Here is a 24,559-nt window from a genome sequence, read left to right on the forward strand (position 1 = left end):
AAGCAACTGAATCTTCAGGCTTTCAAAAATTAAGAGATTTGTGTATGGTGTCAATGAACCAGATGCTTCTTAGGTGTTAAAACACAAACTGTCCACCTGTTTCTGTTGGCTTTATGTTTGGCCCACTCCCAGCTGTAACCAAGACAAGCATGATTCTGTTGTTCTAAAACAGCTTCTAACTTCTTTTCATAATATGCTTCACATGAGTGTCACTTCTGGGGGGAAAGTGTGTGTGTGCTACCAGAGGTGCTTTCCCTGCCTGCAGCTCACTGTGACTGATAAAACAATTTACTGAGCTGGCAGCTGCTGCTTTCAGATAACTCAACAATTCCTTTGCAAGCTGTTTTACAGCCAAGATCGTAAACGACCCCAGCTGCAGCCTTGGTTGAGAGAAATTATACTTTAGAATGTAATTGTCATATTTTGAAAAGGTGCCTTTCCTACTGCATCAATAAGCCAACTCAGTTAAAAACCCCAAACCTTTCAATATCTCATCCTAAAATAATCTTCTTAAGTGTATGTTCAAACTGGGAGAGCTTGTGGCATTCTACACAACCAATTGGGGTCTGGCTTCTTAATTAAGAATTTGAGTAGGTATTACTTCAAGGTTTTAAATACAATAATTAGTGTTAATACTCAGCTCCTCTTCCCTTTGGCTCTGGTAATGTGCTGTTTGTGAGAGGAGACTGAACAGCAGCTGAAGAGTTCCCCTGCAGCATGGGGCTTCTGCAGGGGACTTTTGTGTGGGAAGGGGCAGAGCAGTTGTATTATAGCAGAGACATTTTTTGGCACTGCACTCTTCAGCTGTTTGTTTTTCATTCAGTTGAAACAACTATTGTGGAGTTGCTGGGTATGACTGGAAAAAATGGCCTCTTCACCTTCAAAAGGGTTTGTACCTGGTACAGGCTGTGCAGGAGGAAAGTAGTGCTTCAAATAAACTCACATCTTGTTAAGGGGATACTTGGTAATGGGGTTTCTTCATAGTGCTACAGACTGAAATAACACACTGGTGTGAACTTTTGGGTCACATCCATCTCTAAAAATACAGGGTTGAAAAGACTCCATTCAGCTGCCGACATAAACTTGTTTTTTTCTCCAGCTGGATTGTTTTCCTTGATGCTCAGTATGTTACTGTGTCTCATTTGGTTTCAACCTAATAATTTTGGCAGCAGAAATCAAGGCTAATACTACATCAATTTAATGGTTTGATATCCTAAAATGGGTTCTTGCTGTACCACTTTGCCTCTGGATTCCAGGCTGAGGTCTGCAAAGCCAGAGGCTGCCTTAGTGATAGAGGATGTCACCCATCTGTAACCCGTGGTGGCTTACCCAGCCCTGAAACACCCAATGAGTGTGACACAAATAAAGCCTTGGCTTTTGCTCTTTGAAGGACAGACAATCTCTTTGCTTTCTGAGCATTCCAGATGGCTGCCATTTAAATGAAAAAATCTGAACTAACACTATTGTTTGTGTTCACACTCATCACACACACATTTGGCCTTGCTGCCACAAACAACAAGAGATAGTATTATCCCTAAAGAATATCCCAGTGTCCTGTGAGCTCCTTTTCCTTTCAGGAATGTGTCTGCAAGCCTTTGTGGAAGCCTTCTTCTGCCTGGCCCAGAAGAAATACAAGGCACGGCCGCTGTACGAGCAGGTGGCGTTGCTGGTCAATCAGTGCGAGTGCCGCCTGGCTGACCTGCAGGGCAAGCGCCTGCTCTGGGGCTGTGGCCTGGGCGAGCGCCAGGGGGCCCTGCCAGCCACGGCCACCGCACCCAGCTCCCCTCGGCCCCACGGCCGCCAAGTGTTCAGACTGCAGAAGCCATCACAGCTACGGGCACTCATGTGCCGGGACAGAACTGGGAGTTAATCCCCAGCCAGGTACGTGCACTGCTGGAGGAGAGACTGGCGCTGGAATCTCTTCATTTGACAGTGACAACTATTTATTTCAGCTGTATTTTTTATTTATGCTTTTTACAAAGTCTGCTGCAACCTCATGTTTCCAAATAATGACCCTGGCAATGACTATTTCTACACCTGTCTATGGGATTTACGGTGCACATCTCGTGACAAACTGCATTCATCCCGAGTGTGTGGAAGAGGACCACACCACAGGATTGGCTGCACTCATTGAGGCACACTCATGTCACAGGAATTACATTGCTTTGTGTGCACAGGACATGTCACAGAAACCAAGGAAGGAACTGCAGTCACAAGTACCAGACTGGAAAACTGAAATCTGAAATTACACTTGTGGTCAGACTTCAGCCCTTGACTCTTCTTTCCATGGCTTGGACTGTACATGTTGGAATCAATACAGATTTGGTCAATGACTGTGTACTTATTTTTTAAAGTCAGTCTTAAAACACTGAAATAATATTTTGGCTTCTACTTCTTTGTACATGTCTTTGCCGTGACAAGTACTGTTAGTTTTTTAAAGAAGAACTAAAACTCTATCCTTTTGCTTCCACAGAACCAATAAGCTCACACTTATTAACAGAAAAAGGTTTACTTTCTTAAGTAAAATTGGTGAATCAAGTGGTGGTTTTGTCTTCAGGGATTCAGCAATGCTTCTGCAGAAAGCTATACAAAGGCCTAAGAGAGGTCACTTAAATTCTGGTGGAACCAACCCTGTCACTGACTTCAGCCTAAACTAACTGTATTCTAGGTTTGCTTATGTTTTGGCTTTTACAGGTCCTTTTGAGACCTGCAGTAACATCTAGAGCAGATCTTTTTTGTGTCTTTGCACATATTCTTCTTTTTTCCCTTAAATAACAGCGTAACTGTACAAATTAGATCTGAGGATGTTGTGTCAAAACTGGGCTGTGCTGCTGGAGTTGTACAGAGGGGTCTTATTTTTCAGGAAATGAACTGTGACTTCCATGATCACACACTTCTTGTGGGGGCTAAGCAGAACGTGAGACTGGCTGGAAGGACAGGAGTAACTTGGAACTTCAGGGATGTCGAGTGAAATTCTTTGTGGTCTGCAGTTTATTACAATGAGTGGCTACATCTGAGCTTGATTTTCCTCCTTTGTTCTACTCTTTAATGTTAATGACTTGGCTAATGTTTTAGTGCCCTCCATGCTATCAGAAATGGCAAAGCTGTAAGATGGGCACTGAGCTTTGGGTTGGAGAACATTCCCTGAGCTCCGTGTCAAAATGTTCCAGTGGCTGTGTCACTGAAGGGGACACACCTCACCTGTTTCATGTCAGGGACTAAATGCACACACGGTATCGAGTGAGTTTTCACTTCAGGGAATGCTTGTAGAGGTTTTTTTCCCGATTTCAGTTTTAAGCAGCATGTGTTTTTCCTAAGTAGCAATAGCAGCATGGCAATGCAATGCAGGAGTCAGGCTGAGCCCACACAAAACTAGTCTCCAGCATGTGTTAATCTCAGATGTGGGCATCCCTTCTCCTTATCTTTTTCTGTAACACAAATAAAATAGTAGTAGATGATCTTTTTTAGTTCAATGGCCAGACTCTTTGAAATTTTATGTGTTGTACATAAGAGGACAATTGTAGACTAACTAATGCCACTGCCCTCAGCCTTGTTCAAATGTCATAAAGATTATTGCAGTATGAAGATAAAATGCAGAACTCCAAAGTCTGGCACCTGTCAGAACAAATGAAGCTGAAAGGGTCATTTTTTTTCACACTTTCATTGTAATATATTTGAAGACATTCACAGGTTGAAAAATGGTTACTTCTCCTTTTGTGACATCTGACATTTGTCTTGCGATTGGCAGTGTGTTACTGGAAAATAGCTTACAGTTCCTCTCATCTCATGATTGATGTCCTGTAAAGGCAGAGTTACAGAGGAGTCGGATTTGAAATGCTGTGACTGCGAATGCCTTCCCTTGCACCTTTGAAGGAGTACAATGTGTGGCCTAAAATATCCCGGTTTTGCAATTGTGTAACTTACCCTGATATTTAACTATTGTATATTGAACACTGATAAGATCTCTCTCTCTATGGGAGACCTTTATACTCTCTGGATCTAATAGAGGTTTTTATACCTCATGCATCCACAGGCTGATGCTGCACGCCCTCTTCATCTCCCACTTCAAATATGAAGGGTCCCTTGTAGAATAGTCAAAATATTCAATTATCTGCCTCTAGTAATCCAGTGTTCATGTATTTATATAATTGGAAAATTGAATGCCGTATTATTCTCGGAGTGGGGGGAGGGAATAAACCAGGAATGTACTTTAGAGATTTAATGGCAGTCACATTTCTCTTCCCTCCTGTCTAATTCAATTTCCTCTGAATATTATTTATCATCCAATTTCATAGAGCCTTTAAGTTACTAGTCTGTGCCCATGCAAATGACCAGAGACACTTTATCCAGGATATGAATGCTAATGCACTGATAATCTGTTAATCCTGAGGTACCTCTCTAGCTAAAGAAACAATACAGGAAATGCATTGGATTTTTAACAGCACTTTGTATATATTCTCTTCAGAGAATACCACAGCACTCATGATTCTATTTATGACATATAAGATATGAATATTGTATACCAGTGAAATCTTTCTTGTTATCAGACACACCGGATCTGGTATTCCTGTCTGGAAATAGAAATAGAAATCAGAATAAAACAACATCTAACGAAAATTTGAGGCGAGTCCAGAATTTCACCCCTCTTCCCTGCAGGCTTGTGTGCAGCCTGGATGTGCCCAGACTCGCTCAGTGATTCCTTGCTGCATTTGTGTTGTTTCTCTGCATCAGGCTGTCGCAGGTAAGTCACCACGATCTGGGCTGGGCATTGAACACTCCTTGTGCTCTGTGCCAGTCCCTGCCGAACGTTCTGGAATCTTGGACAGACCCCGCACTAATCCCGTCACCTGCCGCACACCTGCGGCCGTTTCCTTAATAGGAAGGGCGGGGCGGGGCAGGTGTTCGCTAATTCGTTAATGAGCAGCTGGGACCCCGAGCACCTGTACCCAGCGGGTGCCCCGGAGCGGGCAGGGCTCTCCGGGTGCCGGGCTGTGCCCTCACGGCGGCCGCGCCGGGGACGGGACGGAATTGGGAGTCCAGGAGCTGAGGAGGGACCTCGTCCCGCTCCAGCCCGAGCCTGGCGGGGTAGGTACGCTCCTCCTTGCGCTGGGTGCTCGTCGGGCGGGGATTTGGGGGTGACCGGGCGTGGCTCCTGCACTACTTTATGTGGGAGTCCCCAGGGCGGTGCTGGGGTTGGAGGATGACGAGGGCCAGCGCACAGCCCTTCGGTTTAAGGGAGGAGAACTGTGCGGTGGCTGCTGGCTTAGATCCTCCTGATGGAGCTCCATGCGGTTTCTGGAGAGCCCCGCACAGGAAAATGTCCCTGGGAGGATCCCGGGAGCTTCCAGAACCTTCCTGGCGGCGGGGCCGAGGGGCCCCGGCGGGTTGTCAGTGCACACTATGGCGTTTCCATAGCAGTGTCCAGGGTTTGCCTTCATTGCACCGCACTGAGCCCTGTCAGTGGCCCGTGGATATGAGTGTGAAGGAGCTGGTACGTGTTGTGCTTTGTGTTTTTTCTACCTCCCATTTCTGGCATGGCGGAGGTTGGTTGGAACCTTCTGGATCAGGGAGCGCTGCAGGGCACAGCTCCGTGTTGGGGATTCTCATCACACCCCGTGTCATGGGCAAGGACACCTCCCGCTATCCCAGGCTGCTCCAAGCCCCTCCAGCCTAGCCTTGCCACTTCCAAGGATCCAGCACCTCCCCACCCTCACAGGGAAGGATTTCCTCTGCTTTCCCAGAGGTCCTGCTCCGTCTGCAGACACCTGGCTGTACCTCACAGGGGCCCCGCAGCTCCGTGCTGTCCACCTGAGCAAGAACAAACTGCTCCCAGCACAAGCTGAGCACTTGATTTTCTTAGGTACTGACTCTGCTCCTGGAGCTGCCCCTCCTTTGGCCACACTGACGGGCGCTGCTGGCACACCTCAGCCTGAGGGAGCACACCGGGTCTGTCCCTTTGCCCGCTGCAGGTGGCCTGGGTGGATGAGAGGTGGTGTTTGTGCTCCAAATTCCTGCTGAAATATCAGCAGTGAGGTGTCTACATCTGCCTAGCTACGCTTGACTTGTCTTGCTCTGCCCTCTGGTTGTTCCTCCATAAGGGGAAATTGATAAAGTATTTATTTTTCTCTGTCTGTTTCCATCTGTAGTACCTTGAGAGCATCCTCGGGCTCGCTTGGTTTGTTCCAGCGGGATGAGGTCCCGAGCCTCCCGCTATCCCTTCCCCAACCGCACGCAGCTCAGCTCGTGCTTTTCTCTCAGATTATTTCTGCCTTACTTACCTTCACTTCACCTTAAGCACACACACAAAAAAATCATCAGCGCTACCCAGATAAATCCATCTGGTCTCTGTCTCAGCCTCATTTAACCTCCCATTGAAGAGATTGTATCACATGGTATTCAGCTGGAACCTATTACCTTGCATGCCCAAGCATATCACATTGAATTACCCTGGCCCACAGGCCTGCGGTGTTTGCTAATAGCTAATGGCTGCTCTTAACTTAGAGGTGATTTATTCGAGCGCGTTTCCATTCGCAGTGCAGCGGGGGGGAGCGGCAGTGTGTTAAGCAGAGCTCAGCGAGGGAGCGCCGGCGGGATGGCTGAAGGCAGCCTGGCTTCACACCTCTGCCAGCTGCTGACGCTTCCCGGTATTCCCGTTCCTCACCGCTGTCCCAGGTGCAGCAGGTGTCGGGGACCGGGAGTGAGTGCTGCGGGAGGGCACAGCCTGCCTGCTGTCACCACCCTGAGTGCCAGGGAGCGTGTGGCACATCCGTGCGCTCAGGAATGGCCCGGCAAGGGGGCAGTGTCCCCACACCCTGTCCCCTGCCATCTGCCTCAACTGCCTCTGGGGAACACGAATGGTTTCTGCAGTTCTGATGGCAGAATGAAGTTCACTTGTGTCATTGCTGAATTTACTGCAGGTGTAGTGTGAAAGTGGTATGAAATTGCAGTAAAAGACAAAATTGAAAGCCTGTTATGAAAGCCCTTCTGCAGGTCAGGTTCAGATACACTGGTGAACAAACAGGAGAAGGGAGAATAGGAGTTTTGGAGGCAAACCCAGCTCCCTGATTTGTGTTTTTTCTGAGTCTTGAGCCTCATGTTTATCCTCCCATCAGCCCAGGTCCCCTAGCACACGGCTCTCCTGGCTCAGGGAGTGAGGAGGGACCGTGGCTTCCAGGAGGAAGAGTAGTTAGTGACTGTAATAAATCAAAGTCAATCAGCTTGGGAGTTCTGTTATTCAGGCTTCACTCCTTGATGATGTAGCACAAAAATCAAATGGTTGAGGTTATTCAATTATGGCTCCCTCAATTACTACCAGTGGGGAAATCTGATCATGTGTGGGGCCTGCATCAATATTATTTATGTGTTGAGAGGCTGTGCTGGCTGCCAGGTGGGAAATGGCAGAAATCCTACACGTGTCCAAGTCCTTCTCTCTCTTCCTGTCACTCTACTTAATAACCAAGTAACACGATCCACTGTCTGTCTAAGATCAATAATAGCACAGGGCACATTGTAACAAGCTGGGAAACATTTTTCCTGAGTGACTCAGAACACTGCAGGTGCTGAGGTGGCGGTGGGGAAGGAGGTGCTGCCTGGCACGGGACACAAACCATCTCCATCCTGGCCTGGCTGTGGGCGGCACTGCTGGCCCTTGCTGCAGGATGTAGAAGAGTGTGGGCAGTCAATAGACTTGGATAAAATAAAGTTGTGAGCAGCAGCAGGAGCTAAAATAGCAACATCAATAGCAGTTTCCAGATAATGATCTAATTAGCACAAACAACAAGTTTCCACTAATGACTCTTGTTCTTCCAGCTCCTTCCTTTCTGCTCGCCTGTCATTATTGACTCTCTGGCTGGGAGCGGCTGCACTCCTGTCTCTGGGGCCAAGGCTTTGGAGCTTTGTTTACTGCCTGGCTTTGAATTACTTCTCCAGAGGATGTTTGCTCAGGAGCCTGGGCTGCCATGCGTGGGATGGCTGCGCACAGAAGGTGGGGGGGGGGGGGGGGAAGGAAAATCAGCTCTTTGGCTTTTGTGGCTTTTGGGAGGCCTTGGGAAAGTTGTGCTCCTACTGCACGCCCCTGTTGTAAAAAAAAGGATGCTGGTGTTCACCCACTGCAGTGGAGTGGGAGCTGACTGCTTGTGAAGGGCTTGGGAAGCTGTGAGGGAAGGATGCTTGTCAGGAGCAGATTAGAGGCTGTTATTGGAGGAGCCCACACAAGCTGTTCCTGTCCCTTCCCTCCCTAGGTATGAGCATCATCTGTGCACCTCCCTGCCTCCCTCCCACTGAAACTAACAGGCTCTTCTCTAAAGGCCCTAGCTTGGTAACTTTTGGCTTAATGCTGTCACTTCCTCAGTTGTCAGTGGCCACTGCTGTGGCTGCTGCTTTGTCTCAGTTGTGATGGGCAGGGTTCTTGTGTTTGCCTGTTTTGAAGATGCCAAGTTCTGACATCTCCCAGCTGCTGCTGTGGGGCTCGGCTTTGCCGGGACAATGGAGTGGGAGCACGGCTGCACCACCTCAGCCTTGCCTGAGGTGCTTACTGGGCTGTGCAGGACTAAGTGCTGCCTGGCACCAGGAGCAGCTCACGGGCCAGTGACTCTCACTTACTGAACTCAGATCAAACCCTGTGCTTGTAAGGGTGCAATTACTGGAACATCATTACTGCTGATGAGTCTTGTGCTTAAATGACTCTCCAGATTAAAAACCTCAAGCAAACACATCTGCGCTCCCCAGCCTCCCAGCCCCGTATTCCCGTGGCTGCTCTGGCTGCTGATCTGCAATTCCGAGTCTCGCTTCTCCCAGCCCTGCCCGCCTGCCAGGGCCCGCTGGGAGCGGCTGGAGCCGCTGCGGAGCCGCAGATGCTGAGAGCTGTCAAGTGCACGGAGACATTCCGGGTGCTTTCGGCTCAGAATTCAGCTCTGCTCTAATGAAGCCGAACAGCCGCTAAGGAGGTTTTATTCAAGTCAAGGTGGTTTTGACTAATCCCTCCTTGCAGCGTTTTCTGAGGTGTTTTGTGTTTCCAGGGCTGCATTTTTCTTTCTCTCAACCTTCAAAATCAACAATGTTGAAGGGAATGGCAGAGCCTTGAGAGAGGATTTTGGCCTGGGTGGGTTTTGCCTTCCCTCCCTGGGGTGCAGTTCCTGACAGGAACAGGACGCTTTTCCCGGCGGGGCGGAGCCCAGCGCCCAGCCCGGCTCCAGCGCTGCTGAGCACAGGAGCAGCCACAGGTGCTCCCCTCATCTCGACTCATTTCGATGTAGCCAGCCTGTCTTCCACCTCTCCCGGAGGAGCTAATTATGATGGTGTTAATGAGGCAGAGGTCCTGATGCTGCCCAGGGTATTAATGGCTTTCCTCCAAGTTTTCTGCTACTTTTACTGGAGGCTGAAGGGTGGTTTCTAAGGACTGGTGGGGCAGGAGCAGGCCTGGCTGTCAGACCCCCCTGAGCATGTGAAGGGAAAGTGGCTAAAATACTACTATGAGCAAATTTCAATGATCTCTTTGGGGAGGCAGATAAAACAGGTTTGTGTGTGCATGTGGCATGTGCCAGGATGCTCTAAAAGCTGGAAATGACTGAATAGAGGTGCTGGAGCACGTATGTAAAATATCTAAATAAATCTTTAATATTTCTAATTGCAAATGTACATAAATTGCACAGCCACATCATTTCTTTGAACACCAACAACTTTCTCTGTACATTATTACATAGTTTAAAAGGAGCTGAAGGAGATTCAGCAAACACTTCCACTTTGCTTTTTTGTTTTTTAAACATACTTACAAAAAAAGATTTGTTTTTCTTTATAAGAGGATATAAAACATAGCGACTGCTTATCAGGAACAAGTATCAGCCTAAGCAGATATACAGAGAGAGGTATATCTTAAGACACAGTGATGTATGATAAAGGAATATGTGAACATGGAGGCTGCACTCTGGGGTACTGGTAGCTGATGCAGAGCCACATGGCATTTACAGCAATGTCACAGCTCAGGTGATCCGTGAAAGTCAATGCTTGAACGTGACGCCCTTTTCCGAAGCGTGGTTGTTTCTGGATGTTGTGCAACGCCCTCAGGATTGGATTTGGTTTGGAAAGCCCATGAGCTGCGTGTTCTCATGCTGCTGTTGTCCTCCCCCAGGTGTGATTTTCCCCAAGGGGGAAGGAAAAGGCAGCAGTTATCTGTGCGGGGTCAGAGCAGGGCAGGTGCCACTGGCTGAGCCTCCTGGCTGAGGAGTCTCCTCTGAAACGCCCCGAGGCTCAGAGACCGGCTGGCATTGGGCAGGGAATGTCCCTTCCTGTGGCCACTGAAGGGAGCTCCCGGTGGCCTTGAGGCCGTGGCTCTGCCCCACACCAGGTCCCAGTCCTGGCCAGCCTGGAGGCCTGGACTGCTCTGAACACAAACCTTTGGGAGGAGGTGACCCCAGCAGTCAGTGCAGGTGGGAAGGACGGAGCGCCCACCCAGGGACAGTGTCACAGGTGTTCCCTTTGGACTCCAGGCAAAGCTGTGTGAAGGACAGGACAGGGACCGTGGTGGGCCTGCTGGACCCACTGGCTGCTCTCAGAAAGGCCTGGCCCCGGGGCTGCTCCCACTGCCCTGGGATCGCTGGGGGAAATAACCCCTGGGCCACAGCCTGTGGCTGTCCTGCTGAACACATTAGTGCATCTGCCATCTGTGACTGGAAATCCTCTCCTTGTCCATCACAGAACAGACCTCAGCACATTTTCTATTGCATCTGGGTGTGGACATTAGGAACAGGAAAAAGCCCATGAGCTATCTAAACTCTGGGAATGATTGATTCCTTGCTGACTGCTTTCCTAGGAGAGCCTGTGACACCTCACTGAGGTCCAGCAAGTCCCTTTGCCCTTTAGGAATATTCATAGTAGCAGAACCTGTGTCCTGCAACCTTGCAGCAACCTCTGGGACTGGCTCCCAGACCAGAGGGTTCCATGTGTTCTCACAGTGCAATCAGTGCTTTACAGCTGCAAAAGCAGAAAACAAAACCAACCAGACTCAAATGACAATGCAAAGTGACACCGGACTCTTTGGATGGCAGCAGGATTTGTTTAAACTGGTGCAAAAGGGGCTGGTGACTACACTGTAGTATTAGTTGGCATGGGGAAAGACGGGGGTCCTTCCCATCTTTTGGCACTGAAGCCATAAATCCCTGTCCAAAATGATGATACTTACAGTCCGCAGAGACCTTGGGATACAGGTCAGTCTATTTCATCCCCCTTCACACAAAACCGCTCATTTGTTCAGGAGCGTTCACTACAGTTTAACAAAACCCCAAATCAAAACTCTTAGAACAGAATCTTTGAGGTGGGCCCACAACAAATCTGGATCCACGGCTTTGCTCCCTTCCCTCAGATCCCAAGGGAGGAGGCTGGAATCAGAACGTGGGTCTGGATCCAGATTTGGCAGCCCGAGCCCACCTCTCCAACACAGCAGTGAGATACAGCCAAATCCCGACCGAATAAGCAGCACCAGAAGTAAGTTACTATATACAACTGTTAGTGAGATAGATACGGTACAGTAAACACTGAGAACATTTACAAAAAAATATTAAGACTTGTATTAAGATAAAAATTGGAGTGTTTTTGCTTTGTTTACACTTTGACGAGTTTGCACTAGTACTGTAGAAAGCGCAAGAACCAGGAAGGAAACGGAGCCGATGACAAAACCTTGGTGACAGTGGTGTTTGTTTGCTCTGGTGCTGCAGCACCTCTCGGGATCCAGGTATTGCTATGCCAGGTACCAGCTCCGAGGCCACGGCAGGGAACGCGCGGAGCTCCCGCACTCACACACACACGCACACACAGAAATGTACAGCTTATAAATAACAGAAGCACAAGCGGAAGGAACAGAACTGAGCCTGGACCTGAACACCTGCCCCCAAACCTTTTTAGGGGAGAGTCACGGTTAGGTCCAGTTGTTGACAGTTGCAGGGAAAGGAAACAGGGAAAAACAGGGGGGAATCTCTACTGTAATGAGACTTTGTCCTGATTTAAATTTCTTTTTGTACTGGCTCGGGAAACTAAGCAACAACTCCAGAAGGTGTTGGCACTGGAACTTCTAAGATTTTAATAACTGGCTGTGGAAAGATTTAAGCATTCCTGCTGTTTCAGCAGAACAATGTGTTCAGTAATTTGCAAGTTTGAGGGTAACCAGGAGTTTGTGACAGATCGGGGTGGGGGGGGAGCAGTGCCTTGGCTTGTGGTTGAGGAGAAGATTAAGATGTACTGTGCTTAGCTTCAGCACTAAACAATTGGTTTGTGGGTGTTTCTTTTTCCAGCTCTTACGGAGAGCACTGACTGCATCCCAAAATTACTTCCATGTATGAATGGAAACGTCGCTGGTGGGGCGCCCGCCCCGTGCCCTGTTAGCGTTTCCATTCCTCTATGTCACTTCTGTCTTGAAAAACTCCAGTCTCTCGCAACACAAATACTTTAGAATTCAAAACCATTAGCTCTAAACAGGCATCTTAGGGCAAAAGCGTTTAATAGTCTTTTTTGCAGGGTTCTTATCATGTATTGACTCTGAGACAGTGGCAGGTGTAAATCTACGTACCCAACGGTTCATGGTACCCTGTATATTCCTAACCTGTCTGGGTCTTTCTCCAGTTGTAACCTTGTCAGATTTGTGAGGTTCTTCAAAGCCATCTGTGCTAGTCTCCAAAATTCAAAGGTGACTGTACTTGCCATAAGTACTGAGTTATGACATTGCTCTGAGGAGCTCCGTTTGGGGTCTGCTGTGTGCTGCACCCCTCGGCAGGTGTTGGCGGGGTGTGGAGACCTCAGTGCAACACGTTCGCTCCTCCTGGGCTTGGCCCAGGGCTTCCAGGGACCAGAAAAACGTGTAGGAAAAAGAGCATCTTTAATTTTGCAAACGATTGCATGAGGAAGAATGCTGTTAAGGAGCCTTATGGCTGTGGGGCAGCACGGCAATGCAGAGCTTACTGGCAAAGTGTCCTGCTCAGGCAGCCTGGGAAGTGTGAGGCTGGAGACGGTACCTAAGCAGAGCAGAGCTCAGGGAACATCCTAGTCCCTTGGGCTGTACATTTACACATAGCAGGAGGAGCTAGGACAGGCGTTGAGCAGTGTGTTAACCTTTAGAGGGAGCATAGGCAGATGTCCTGTACACTGTACACTGTCATCCGTATCTCAGAGAAACCTCTGGCTCTCGGTACGAGGGACCTGCTCTGAGAGTGGGACTTGTGAAGGACTAACTGCAAGAACCACAAACCCACAAACACACCGTGGTGGCAGGTCAGCGGCACGACCCCCGTGAAGGGGCGCCCCCTCCGCTGAGCACAACGTGTCTGTGCCGAAGGCGCGCGTTTCCGCGCTGGGAAAGTCTAATCCTGGCTTATGCCTGCACAGTGCTCCTGACAAGGGGCCTTTCGGTGGTGGCTGCTGTTCTTGGTGGTTACTCCCTTATGACCATGTTTTACATTCTTCAAGCCGGTTAATTTCCATGCAGTGCTCATTCCCAATTTAAAGAGGACAGTATTCCAGAAAATGGGATCTTTTTTTTTCTAATGCATACTGTGAAAGAAAAGAAATACAATTACCGATCTTCATGGTTCTTCAGGGCTTTTTCTTGTTTCTTTGTCTGCTTTTCTCCCCAGAAATAGTAAATCTCTCAGCACAGAGCATTCCATCCCCACAATGAACCCTTGATCAAGCAGGAAGCTGCCACTGCACGTAGCCCCTCGCTCCCCCTCTACCACAACAGGCACCAGCAAATCCAGCCCCTGTCCCTCAATCACAGCTCAGGGACCAAGCTCAGGCAACATTCACTTTATTCTGTGGTGGGAAGTGTGCGGACAGTGCCTGGGGCTATTGCTTACAAAACTCTTCCCCTTTAGTTGTGAGAGAGCAGAAGCTGTCCAGAGGAATCGAGTTGCCATTCACCAGGTGCCAGCTCCTCCCTCCACTCCTGTGCCAGAGCCTTGGCCTCGCTCTGTGCCCCTGGGCTGCCCAGGGACCCCCAGCAGCACCAGTCCTGCCCCCCTGCCACTGGGGCTCCCCACACAGCACCCCTTTGGCCACCACACCGCCCTGACCTTCCATCTGCACTGCGCTCCCTGGATGGGCAGAGGTAATTAAACACTAATTAGCTGCATAAATGCCCTGGGGATGCTGTAGAAGTCAGTGGCCTCACAAAAGCCCCCAGGCAGGATGCTGGGCTCAGCTGGGGTTCACTTTGGGAGGGCTGTGCTCCGGGGGGAGTCACAGGAGGAGCAGGCCAGGCTTTGCTGCCGCCCTCGGACGCTACATCCAGCAGCACACTTGAGCTGGACTTAACTGGGCCCCTGCCTGCTGCAGGCTCTGCCCAGCTCCCTTTATTTCGCTTACTGCAATGACAAGGACGTTACTCCTTGCTGGGAGGGGTGAGGCATATCCTTTGGGCAGTTTAGAAGGAAAAGGTTACTTTTTGTTTAAACATTAAACACTGATTCAAATCCAACAGTGACAGCGATTCTCAAATATATGTTATTTCCTTATGCCACTCATCTCACACTCGACATTCCCGTCCCTCAATGTGCTGGCAGGACATGTCCCAGCAGGGTCAGTCGGCGCCGTCCGCAGTAAGGAGCTGGTGCTCGGGGAGCAGCCGTTCTCTGAAGCCGCGGCTCCCGCCTGCTGTGCTCGGTCCCTCCGGCCAGGCCTCTCCTGCGGCAGCGCCCTCCGCGCGTTAACAATTACTGCTGTTTCTGAATTCTCCATTCTCTGTAATCTGCAATTTAGTTGGGTTTGTGGGGGAGATCCCATTACGTGTCTGCATGCTGTACCTCTCTTTCAGCTGAGTAAGGGCACTCATTAGCCGTGCGTTGGCAGCATCCAGGGAAGCAATGCGTTTCTCCTGCAAGCAAATGGGCAGAGGGCACAGTCAGTGGAAAGGCACGAGCACTGTCCTTCCCTTGGGATGTCTGCCCAGGACAGTGACCCAGAGTCCTTTTGGACCAGGACCTTTCTTTTTGGCATTCTTAGGTGAGGGGTTAAATGCTACACAGCACTTTTTGAAATCCATAGGACTACAAATACCCTGCCTGTGCAATGTGAGCTACGTTTATTTTAGGATCCTGATGAAAATGGAGGTGACACAGTTGCTCTAATTATTCAGTTATATACTGTACTGTTTGTTCTAACTCAGCTGTTACGAAGATTCTAGGATTCCATTTCCAAACCCAAACCCTCCCAAGATAGTTATTCCTGTCAGTGTTTAATTAGTGTAAATTAATAGTTTAAATGATTTGTAGCCTCCCAGGCTGTCTTTGATGGCAGCTCTCACCCATTACAGCATTGTAAGGATGGCAGCAAGAGCTGCCATGTTGCAGCCTGATTCTACCACTCCTGTTCTTTGTGACACTGAACAAGTGTTGTCCTCCTGTGACTGCCACGAGCAGAGGAACAGAACCAGCTCATGGGCACAGCAGTTGCTCGTGTGTAACTCTCAAAGTCCGTGTATGAACACGTCCAACACGTGTACAGCCTGAGGTGACCAAAAGAGAACAGCAGAGAGCCGGCAGGGCCATGGTCAGAACCTGACATGTGTCCCACGAGGTGCAGGGGACAGGAGAAGGTCCCCGAGGGGCTGGGAGGCTGCAGGTACCATCCCTGACACCTTAGGGACACCCTGGGTGTGCTGGGCTCTGCTGGAATGGGATGGGATGGATGATTTAGAAGCTTTGAACAAATTGCTCCCCAGAAAAGCTGGGGTTTTTTACAAAATTACTACTGTCTCCTTTTTAATTAGCTATACAGTGAATTAGTCCTGAGTAGTGACTCACAAGTGATCAATAGGTTGTTAAGTGTAAGGCCAGAATATACTATCACTTCTCAGCCACAAGCTGTAGGGAGGCCTGGTTGCTAAGGACATGGTGGTCTCTGTTAGACAAACTAAAAAATTATGGGCTGTATTTTTATATTCGCTTTTCCAAGCACAGCGTTTTGCATCCATCATGTGATGCTCCTCTTCCACTATAACTGATTGCAGTAACTGAGCTGCCCAATCCTGCAAGTCACAACCCAAAGGCTGAAAAAACATGTTGGCTTGGCCGTGGGCAGGCTGTGTGTTCCTTGTTCTGATGATCCAGGCATTACTGGGACACCAAGCAATGCTCCAGGGGATGTGATCCTTTCACTGACTGAGTTGTGTGCACAATCCCTCCCCAAAATGCCGCCCCATGCCCTCTGTGCCATGCTCCAAGGCTGCAAACAGCTGTGACAGTCACCGTGTCCTGCTGCAGCTGCCCTGTCCCTGCCTGCAGCTTGGTGCTGACTCACCCACTTGGTCTCAGTGTGGGCTGGCACTGCTGCAGGGGGTACCTGTGTGTTGCAAACCCATCCTGAAAACTGCAGCATCGTTTGGCACGGGGCACTCACCTGTGCATCAATGATCTTCTGCTTGGAATCCACAGCAGCCTGCATTTCAGCGTGGTCCTTCTTTAACTCCTCCTCAACTGACATCAGTCTGGGAGCCGAGCACACAAGAAAAAAATTACATTGGCTGGGCTCTGCTAAGCCCAGGTATTACCCTCACACTCTGCCTCCCCTTACCCACAAACCAAGCTTTTTAACTTGGTTCTTCCCTGGAGCTCTCTCTAGTGGAGTGCCCCAAAGCTGAAGTGACACAGCACAGTGAAGGCTGACTGAAAGCACTAAGTGGGCTTGGCTCAGGTAAAGGTGAAATCGACTGCAGTGAAACAGTCCTGGACAAATGTAAATACCACTTCCCACTGGGTGGGAGAAAAGGATTTAGAGTTACAAGTAAGGGATGGTGATGAGATCCATAGCTATATGAACAGAACAAGGCTGCCAGAGCCTCCAAGCTCTCCCCTCCTGAAGTTCTGCCCGTGTGCATCATGAAAACGTTGGGATTTTCCTTGTCCCAGGTAACCCATACCTGAAACCTGCCTGCACCTCCAAAGAATCCTGATTCTCCTGAGAAGGGGTGAGCTCTAATGCCAGCCAGGCTGCCCTGCCTTACTGCCATCCCCAGCACTCCAGCCTCCCTTACCTGCTGATGATGCCCTTCATCTGGATCTCCTTATCCTCCTGCTGCCTCCGGAGCCTCTCCTCGCTCTCCTCCAGCCTGGCCTGGTACTCCAGCACCAGCTTCTGCGTGGTCTCCTCCTGGCATTTGAAGCGAGTCTCATATTCCTCCAGCTTCTTGTTGGAGATGCGGAGCTTGTCCTGCAGCACCACCAGGTCCTGCTGGTACTGAGCAGGCAGGGACAGACACAGGAGGAGAAAACACGTGGCACGTTACCTCGTAGGGTCTGCCCTCGCCAGGGTTTCCCCCAAACCCTCTCACGCCCCTCTCCTCGTATCAGACTATGGCTGCAAACCCGTATCAGACAACCCCGCTCGCCGACACCTCCTCTTCCGTCTTCTCGGCGGCGCCAGGAGCGATGCGGGGTCCGCGGGGCGGGCAGGTCGCTGGCAGGTGCAGAGAGTGGGCTGTTAGCAGAGTCTGGCATTTCACAGGGGAAATGCAGGTTAGAGCGGGCCAGTGGCAAAGGCGGCGAGCAGCTTCTCACACTGACAGCACAGGCAGGAGAGGCTGCAGCCGTGGGATCTGGGCTTCACACAGGAGCTCCTCAGTCTGCAGCAATAAACGGGGGGGCTCTGGGCAGGCTGGGTGCCAAGCACGAGGGGCAGTGACAAGTGCAGGACGCTGCTGCCTCATCACCCTCCACTGAACTGAAGGCACCGTGCTGGCTGGGCAGGGCACAGAGCACTCCTGCCTTTTGGGGCCCAGCATTTAACTCAGATCTCGAAGCAGGGTTCAGTCCAAGGAGAGCTGCTGCATGAAGCCAAGACCCCACAGTTGTACTGTTCATTTGGGTGAAGCTATAAATCAGCAGCAGAGTCACATAAAGCAATTAAGAAAATTAGGAGCTTTTGAACTTGGTAAAACTGGGTTCAGCTATTGCAGCAGCACAGCATTCAGTAAACTTGCTTTGCTAAAGGAAAATCCAGTGAGTGTGTGCACAAGAAAACGGCTTTGATTTAAAAAAAATATATTTGGACATAGTCTTAAAAAAGCATCTCAACTGGAATAACTTTAGAATAATTAACATGCAGCTGACAATGTGGCAAGCTGCTTTTAAAGAGTCAGATACAGGTAAAAGACTTCCATCTGAGTCATGAAGGCTGTTAAAGCTACAGGTAATATTAATGAACTGAGAGAAGTGCACTCCGTTGTGTCTTGACTGGGCCCTTTCCCTTTGGCCGTCATACCTGGGCAGGCACTGCAGTGATGGGCTGGGTCATGTCCCAGGTCTGGGAGTCCTCCTGGACCCAGAGCAGCTCCAGGGAGAGGGGAAGGCAGCCAGGCTACTGATGGGGACAAAAATAACTGCAAAAATAACTGCTGCTCCCAAGGATTGAAAACTTTGGAAGCTGATGGTTTCCTGAACTGCCAAAGTACTGGAGAGAGGCGGTTTTCCTTTAGCAAAGCTCCTACTGCAGCACAGGAACACGGTTTGCACATGGAACCTGAAGCAATGAGGGAACAAAGCGCTCGTACAGCTGCACAGAAACACTAAAGTCAGCAGGGAGTTGCTTGAACAGGAAAGATTAATACCTACCCTAGCTTTAAAATAGGAGCAGCATAAGTGAGCTCAGAGGAGAGCAGGAGAGGCCTCAGAGCCCGAAGGAGTCGCTCCTGTCTCTAGAACACTTGTCTCATTCTCAGTTACCATTCAGGTCTTACGGTAATGGGGAGAGAGGTTATGCTAATGGTGATCTTGAATGTCAGTGACTGATGGGACAGCAGAGTAAGGAAAGATGCTGCATGGCAATGAGACAGCCTGGGCCAGGGCTCCTGCTGGGCTTGGGGCAGGCACTGGGATGTTCCAGTGCCACTAGAGTTTGTAATCCCCCCCGTTGCCTGCCCTGCAGCCAGTCAGGATGGGCTGAACCCACAAAACTGCCCTGATCTTGCTGGGGCAGCTGGGAGCTGCTGCCTTGTACCTGCTGGGTCCTATGACACCTGCCCTTTAGCATCTTCCTTGGGTTTAAGAGGTGACAGTCCCCAAATGACACAGCACAGTAGAATGAGCACAGGAAGGATATTGGAACAAAATCAGAAACATGTCTGTGCTGGGAAACAGGATGGGGACTTAGGGAAGGGTGATGTCTGCAGTGCTGGTGTGACAGAAGAGAAGCACATTGAGGAAACATCCCAAATGCTACTGATGCTCAAGTGCCAAAATCCTGGCAGAGCCAGGCTGCTGGAAAGAACAGCAGAAGCAGCAATCAGCAAAGATGGGATTTTCCCAGCTCCTGACTGCTGGATCCTCATTTTTATCCTTCTTTTTCACCCTAGCCAGACCTACTTTGTCACTTCCCAGCTTCTTCCACCCCAGATTTGCCTAGGAAGGAGGGGAAGGGAGCAGCACCCCTCTGCTTCAGAGGCACGGGGCCTCTGTGGGCCCAGGGGCTGAGACTGAATACTCTGCACATGACTTCCTGGCAGACCCCTGACTGGCCAGGCCCTGATCTGTGTGACACTGCCATTAGCTTGTGGAAGTGCCACAAAGTCACCCCAGGCACCAGTGCTGTCTCTGAGACCAAAATCCGGACTTAATTTTCAGGTCTGTGGACAGCTTTTTGACATGGAAGCTGCTTCTTGCTCCATGTCCCTGTTGTGAGGCATGAGGCTGCCTGTGCCTTACTCCATCTCTGGTACAGGTCTGCTCAATCCACTTTTTAAGCTTTCTTCAAGGGCAGCATCAGCACTTGATTCCTGGCTCCTGTCTTTCTTACTTGCTTTCATCAGAAGATGATTCCAGCCACTGAGTGTGTGAAAACCTCCCAGACATTCCCCACAAGTTCCCTGTGAGGCTGAGAAGGACATGGAGCAACCTGGCCCCCTCTCTCCTGGGCAGGGACCTGCACACAGCCCACCTTCTCCCCAGGGTGCTCAGGGAATGACATTCAAGGAAATCCTCTCTCTATTCAGAAACTTGTTTCAATCCAATCAGGTTTTACCTTTTCTGCTTGGCTGAGCTCGTCCTTATTCCTGAGCTTATCCCTGTGCTTGGAATCTGGGTCAATGCTTTCATCTTCTAAAAACTGCATGTTCATATTCAAAAGCCAAGCAGCAGTGCGGTCCAGGGCATTGGGGTTCACAGGAGAAGGGGCCTACAATGAAACAATGATACAACCATGACAAAAGAAAAACCTGTAACACAAATGGTCATGAAGCTGGGGAGAGAGAGTTCCCTTCCAAGCAGAGACTCTCCCATGCTGCTCAGACAGCAACGAGCCAGGCTGAGCTAGCAGAGCAGGCTCAGGAACAACTCCTGTTCTGCAGTTGGACATTATTTGGGATCAAGCAGTGGGAGCCTGCTCCAAGTCACGGCCCTGATGTCTGAGCAGATCCTGTCACCTCACAAGGACACGGCCTGTGAAGGTGCTGAGCTGCAGGTGAGCAGAGTGGCTGCATGTGGTTTATTCACTCCACGAGCAGAGTCCTCTCAAGTCTTCATCTTGTTATGAGCCATCTTTGCTTCTGTGGATTCCATAAAACAAGATCTGAAAACTGAAACGCTCCTTATGACCATGCAGGTGCCTTCTTGGAGAAGAAAAGTTTCTTTTCAGCCAAGGCTACACAAAGGATGCTGAAGAGGTCTAAATGCTCAGTATCACTTACTAGCAGTGATCTTCCAGTGGTCAGTGAGCTACAGCCATGTCTGCTGCCTTTCAGTCCTGGCCTGGGCAGGGACTGCCAGTGGCATTGCCTAAATATTTTCCAACCACATTACAAGGAAGTCACTCTTCTGCTATTTCCCTTCCATCCAGCCTTGTCAGATGAACACATGGGATCTGGATGACTTGGTCGTTCAAGTGAATGACTTGGGAATTCAAGTTAACAAATCAGAAATGTCAGACTTTCTCCTTCATTCCAACCTCTGGACAGAGAAACCCGGTCACTGTCAGGCAGCAGAACAGGAGGTTCTGTTTCAGAAGGAGGGGGGTCTGGTTTAATTTCCTCACTGGGGTCAGGGGCTTCCCCATGCCATCTTCCAGTCTGGTCTTCTCCCTCCAGAATTATGACTGAAGCATCAGACTTGACCCATGAACACTGCTTGCTACAAATCCTCATGCTGCCAACATGCAAATAAAACATGTAGAGTGAGGGTGGGAGAGGCATTCCGAGACTTCAGGTCTGAAGAGAAACTTGGAGAGGACCACAGGGGTTGGTGGAGGAATCTTCTGTGAAGACAACCTGGCCAGGGCTTTCTGATGGCCACCTGGAATCCTTGTTTTTCTGGAAGAAACCCTGCTACAACCAGGCCTCTGCTCCTTGCACAGCTCTGGTAATGCCAGCACTTACACATCGATACTGGAATCACGGAGCAGCCCTGGATTCCCATGAACAACCTTCTGTGGGCAGCACTGACCAGGCTCCACAGCTGCCCTGTGCTGGAGAGGCAGACACAGCCACACTGAGTGCTGGAGAAGGGCCTGAGCTATCTCCAGGTCTGGGTGCAGTGGGCTCTTGCTGGTTGTCTAGTCTCTGTGTTTGTTTCTCTTTTACAACTCTTCCTTCAGGCACAGAGTTCTTACTGTGATAATCCTCTGTAGGGCTGGTTTTGAAATGCAGAGTGAATAAATGAGCACTATAAAAAACATTTGTCCATGCCAGGACAACCAGAGGGCCCTAGGCCTGTGACCTGCTGCCTTCCATTGTACCTCCACGGACAATGCAGTGGAATCTGTGCAGTGCAGCACGTGGTCTGGGACTGGGATCTGCACAGTAGGAACATCGCTCTGGGCTCCTTCCTCCCTTCTCCTACGGGAGAGTCTCAGAGCAAACAGGAATGTCCAGGAGCGCCATGGCCCCGCTGGGACGGGAGCAGCAGCATGGAAGCTCTTATTGACAGGAGAGCAGGGTCTGCTCCAAGCCTGGGAGATGGCGTGGGGTTGACTATGGCATGGGATGAGAGCCTGGCCATGGAGAGGCAAAGCAGTGACAAGATGGTAGCACAGGACAGTGGCATGGCTGCCATTGCCCTTGAGCCTCTGCCACCTACCGCGTCACACTCCAGTGCCACGTGAGGGAGGGACACCGAGAGTGGACACTGCTCTGTGTTCCTGTCCCTGGAGGGCCTCTGTCTCAGGCCAGAGCCGAGGTACATCCCCACATGCAATGCCACTATGGGGTTGGCACTGATGTGGCAGCTCAGAGCCACATCCCCTCCCATGGCAGCCATCTCCACGGGCTAACCCCACCTGGCCCCTTCAGTGCCAGGGCCTGGACAGCCCCAACTCACCTGTTTGTGCATCGTGCGCTGCTTCATCTCGGGGCTGTCACCCTTGGAGGAGGAGGACTGCTGCCGGAGGCGCGCTCCGCTGCCGGGCCAGTCGGGCGATGAGGACATCATGCTGCCGCTGGAGGGTCGCTGGTACTGCACGGTGTTGAGCAGGGAGGGCGGCGTGCGGCCGCGGCTGACGGGCGGGGGCGGCGGGGGCGGCTGGTCGATGCGGCGCTGCGGCCCCGCGCTGTTCTGCCGCGGCATGGTGGGCTGGCCGCCCTTCTCGGTCAGCGACAGCTGCCGCCGGGCCAGCTCCCCCGGCCGCCGCGAGAAGTCCTCGGCGGCGGCGGGGCCGGCGAAGCCGTGCTTGTTGGCCGTCAGCTCCTCGCTGTTGCTGTGGGAGCTGAGCGAGCTGTGGCACTCGGAGCCGGAGTCGCCCAGGCCGCGGGGGGACAGCGGCAGCCCGGCGGCCATCTGGTACACGGGGTTCTGGAAGGACAGCGGCGCCAGCAGCTGCGGCCGGCCGGGCGCGCTCTCGCCGCTCGGCGTGGTGGGGGTCTGGCCCACCCGGCGCACGGTGGCCATGCCCGTCACGCTGTTCTGCTGAGTCCGTGTGCTCCACACGCCCTGCAACTGCCCCAGGGACGACTGACTGTCATTGAGGGAGTCGGCCGTGCCGGGCACGTTGGCCCCACTGTCCAAGAGCCGATTGTCCTGCAAGTCCACCATGGACAAACTCTTGCTGCCATTAGACATCTGCACGTCGGGCTCATTGGCCTCTGAGTAACTGGAGCTTCGGGCAGGCGAGGGCTGGGCCCCAGCAGACCTTGTGACAAAAAACAAGTCCTTGTTTTCAGGGGTTGGAGATGGTAACCGTGTGAAATCTATCAGACTGCGGGGAAGTCAGTGCGTAAGGAAGAGGAGAGGAAAACAAAACAAAAAAGAAGAGTTGTGAATGCTGCACCGGAGCAGGAAAACGAAATCACTCAGAAATCAGGGTGGCGCAGCTGTGTGGGACAGGGATGGGGAAAGGGACAGGACCCAGCCCCGGCGGGAGCAGGGACAGGGCTGGCCCAGCTGGGGACAGGGAGAGGAGTGGGGAGGGTGCTGTGGAGCCCCGGGCTGGCCTGGGAATTGGCAGGTGAGGGCAGGTGAGTGAGGGCAGTGTGTGCACGCAGGGCACTGCACTGTCACCAGGCTCAGGGACACACTCCTGGGGGCTGCTCTGCTGTGGCTCAGTGTGTGTCACCCTTCCTGCTCCCAAAGGCTCTATCCGTGCCCGTGCCGTGTCCCCTGCTCTGTGCTCCTGTGGGCACACTGGCCAGGATCTGGACAGCACAGAGCACCGTGGGGCCAAGGTCCACACCAGCCCTCCCAGGACAGTGAGAGCTCACACAGCAGAGCTAAAGCCTGGCAGCTGAAGGTTATCCCCCCACTCCTGCTGCAATGCACATTCATGCAATATTGATTTCTTGGGGATAGGAAGAGAGAGCTTTGCAGTAGCTTAATGTGAATATTCTGCTGATCAAAGATGGTGCATTGTAAGCAAGTATTGAGGGGAAGCATATTGTCAGAGATCCTCCATAGCACTGGATTTAAATAATTGCACCTCATGCTGGGAGGCACTAGAGATGAAAGCTCTGATTACAGCAAGTCCAGTGCCATTGCTGCCTTTCATTCCTAATTAAACTGTTAAATATTATGCAGTTTCCACTTACAAACTATTTTACTAGCACAATCTTTCCGTTTGTGTGGGCTCCATTTCATTTTCCACAAACAGAAACATTAGAGGTCTGCAAAAGCCTCACTCTCCCCATGAATGAAGCTCCTTACTTAATCAGGCCAAAAAGTATGTAGGTGACTGTTGTCTGTGAATCACTGCTCAGCAGTGAAAACTCCCAGCTTTATAAAAACTGGACAGAGTAAACTGAAATTCCTTGTGAGGCCTCTACAGCTTGGATAATTCCAGAACTATCCAGGTTTGGATCTCAGTGAATTCAGCACACACCCTACTTCGTACAAAGACAGGCGAGGCCAACCCTGTACATCTCTCATAGCCCTTAACAACATCACTCAAAGTCAGCACTCACAGACCCTCAAGTCCTCAAAGGATGAACACTTTGCTTCTGCAGCCACATCTCACCAGCTGAGACCAGAACCACCAAGCTCCTGATTTCCCAGACCACATCCCCAGTTCTGGCTTTCAAGGGCTCAGGATGGAGCCATGGACTGGCACTACCACCCACTGCTCTCTGCAGAGTCAGAGCTGAACTACATCCAGCACCAGTTCTGCAGTG

General features: G+C 50.8%; 2 protein-coding genes across 10 annotated transcripts in view; one reads left to right on the forward strand and one right to left on the reverse strand.

The window, feature by feature from the left end:
• The window catches only part of TTLL11 (tubulin tyrosine ligase like 11), a 34,118-nt gene extending 32,106 nt beyond the window's left edge, over positions 1-2,012 (forward strand). For both annotated transcript variants that reach the window (XM_014879980.2, XM_088177371.1), the window contains exon 9: positions 1,578-2,012. In XM_014879980.2, the coding sequence (XP_014735466.2) occupies positions 1,578-1,870 (293 nt within the window). In that variant the 3' untranslated portion in view covers positions 1,871-2,012. The remainder of the gene's footprint in view (positions 1-1,577) is intronic.
• Positions 2,013-9,592: 7,580 nt separating this feature from the next.
• Positions 9,593-24,559, reverse strand: part of DAB2IP (DAB2 interacting protein) — a 157,006-nt gene continuing 142,039 nt past the window's right edge. For 5 of the 8 annotated variants that reach the window (XM_088177547.1, XM_088177550.1, XM_088177546.1 and 2 more), the window contains 5 exons: positions 22,281-23,154; positions 19,993-20,145; positions 17,012-17,214; positions 16,378-16,465; positions 9,593-14,854 (listed from right to left, as the gene is read on the reverse strand). In XM_088177547.1, coding sequence (XP_088033673.1) covers positions 14,687-14,854; positions 16,378-16,465; positions 17,012-17,214; positions 19,993-20,145; positions 22,281-23,154 — 1,486 coding nt within the window. In that variant the 3' untranslated portion in view covers positions 9,593-14,686. The remainder of the gene's footprint in view (positions 14,855-16,377; positions 16,466-17,011; positions 17,215-19,992; positions 20,146-22,280; positions 23,155-24,559) is intronic. The other 3 variants (XM_088177549.1, XM_088177548.1, XM_088177551.1) reach the window with 3 other exon arrangements.

The sequence above is a fragment of the Sturnus vulgaris genome, chromosome 22 (genome assembly GCF_052056855.1).
Source record: "Sturnus vulgaris isolate bStuVul1 chromosome 22, bStuVul1.hap1, whole genome shotgun sequence".
Lineage (NCBI taxonomy): Eukaryota > Metazoa > Chordata > Aves > Passeriformes > Sturnidae > Sturnus > Sturnus vulgaris.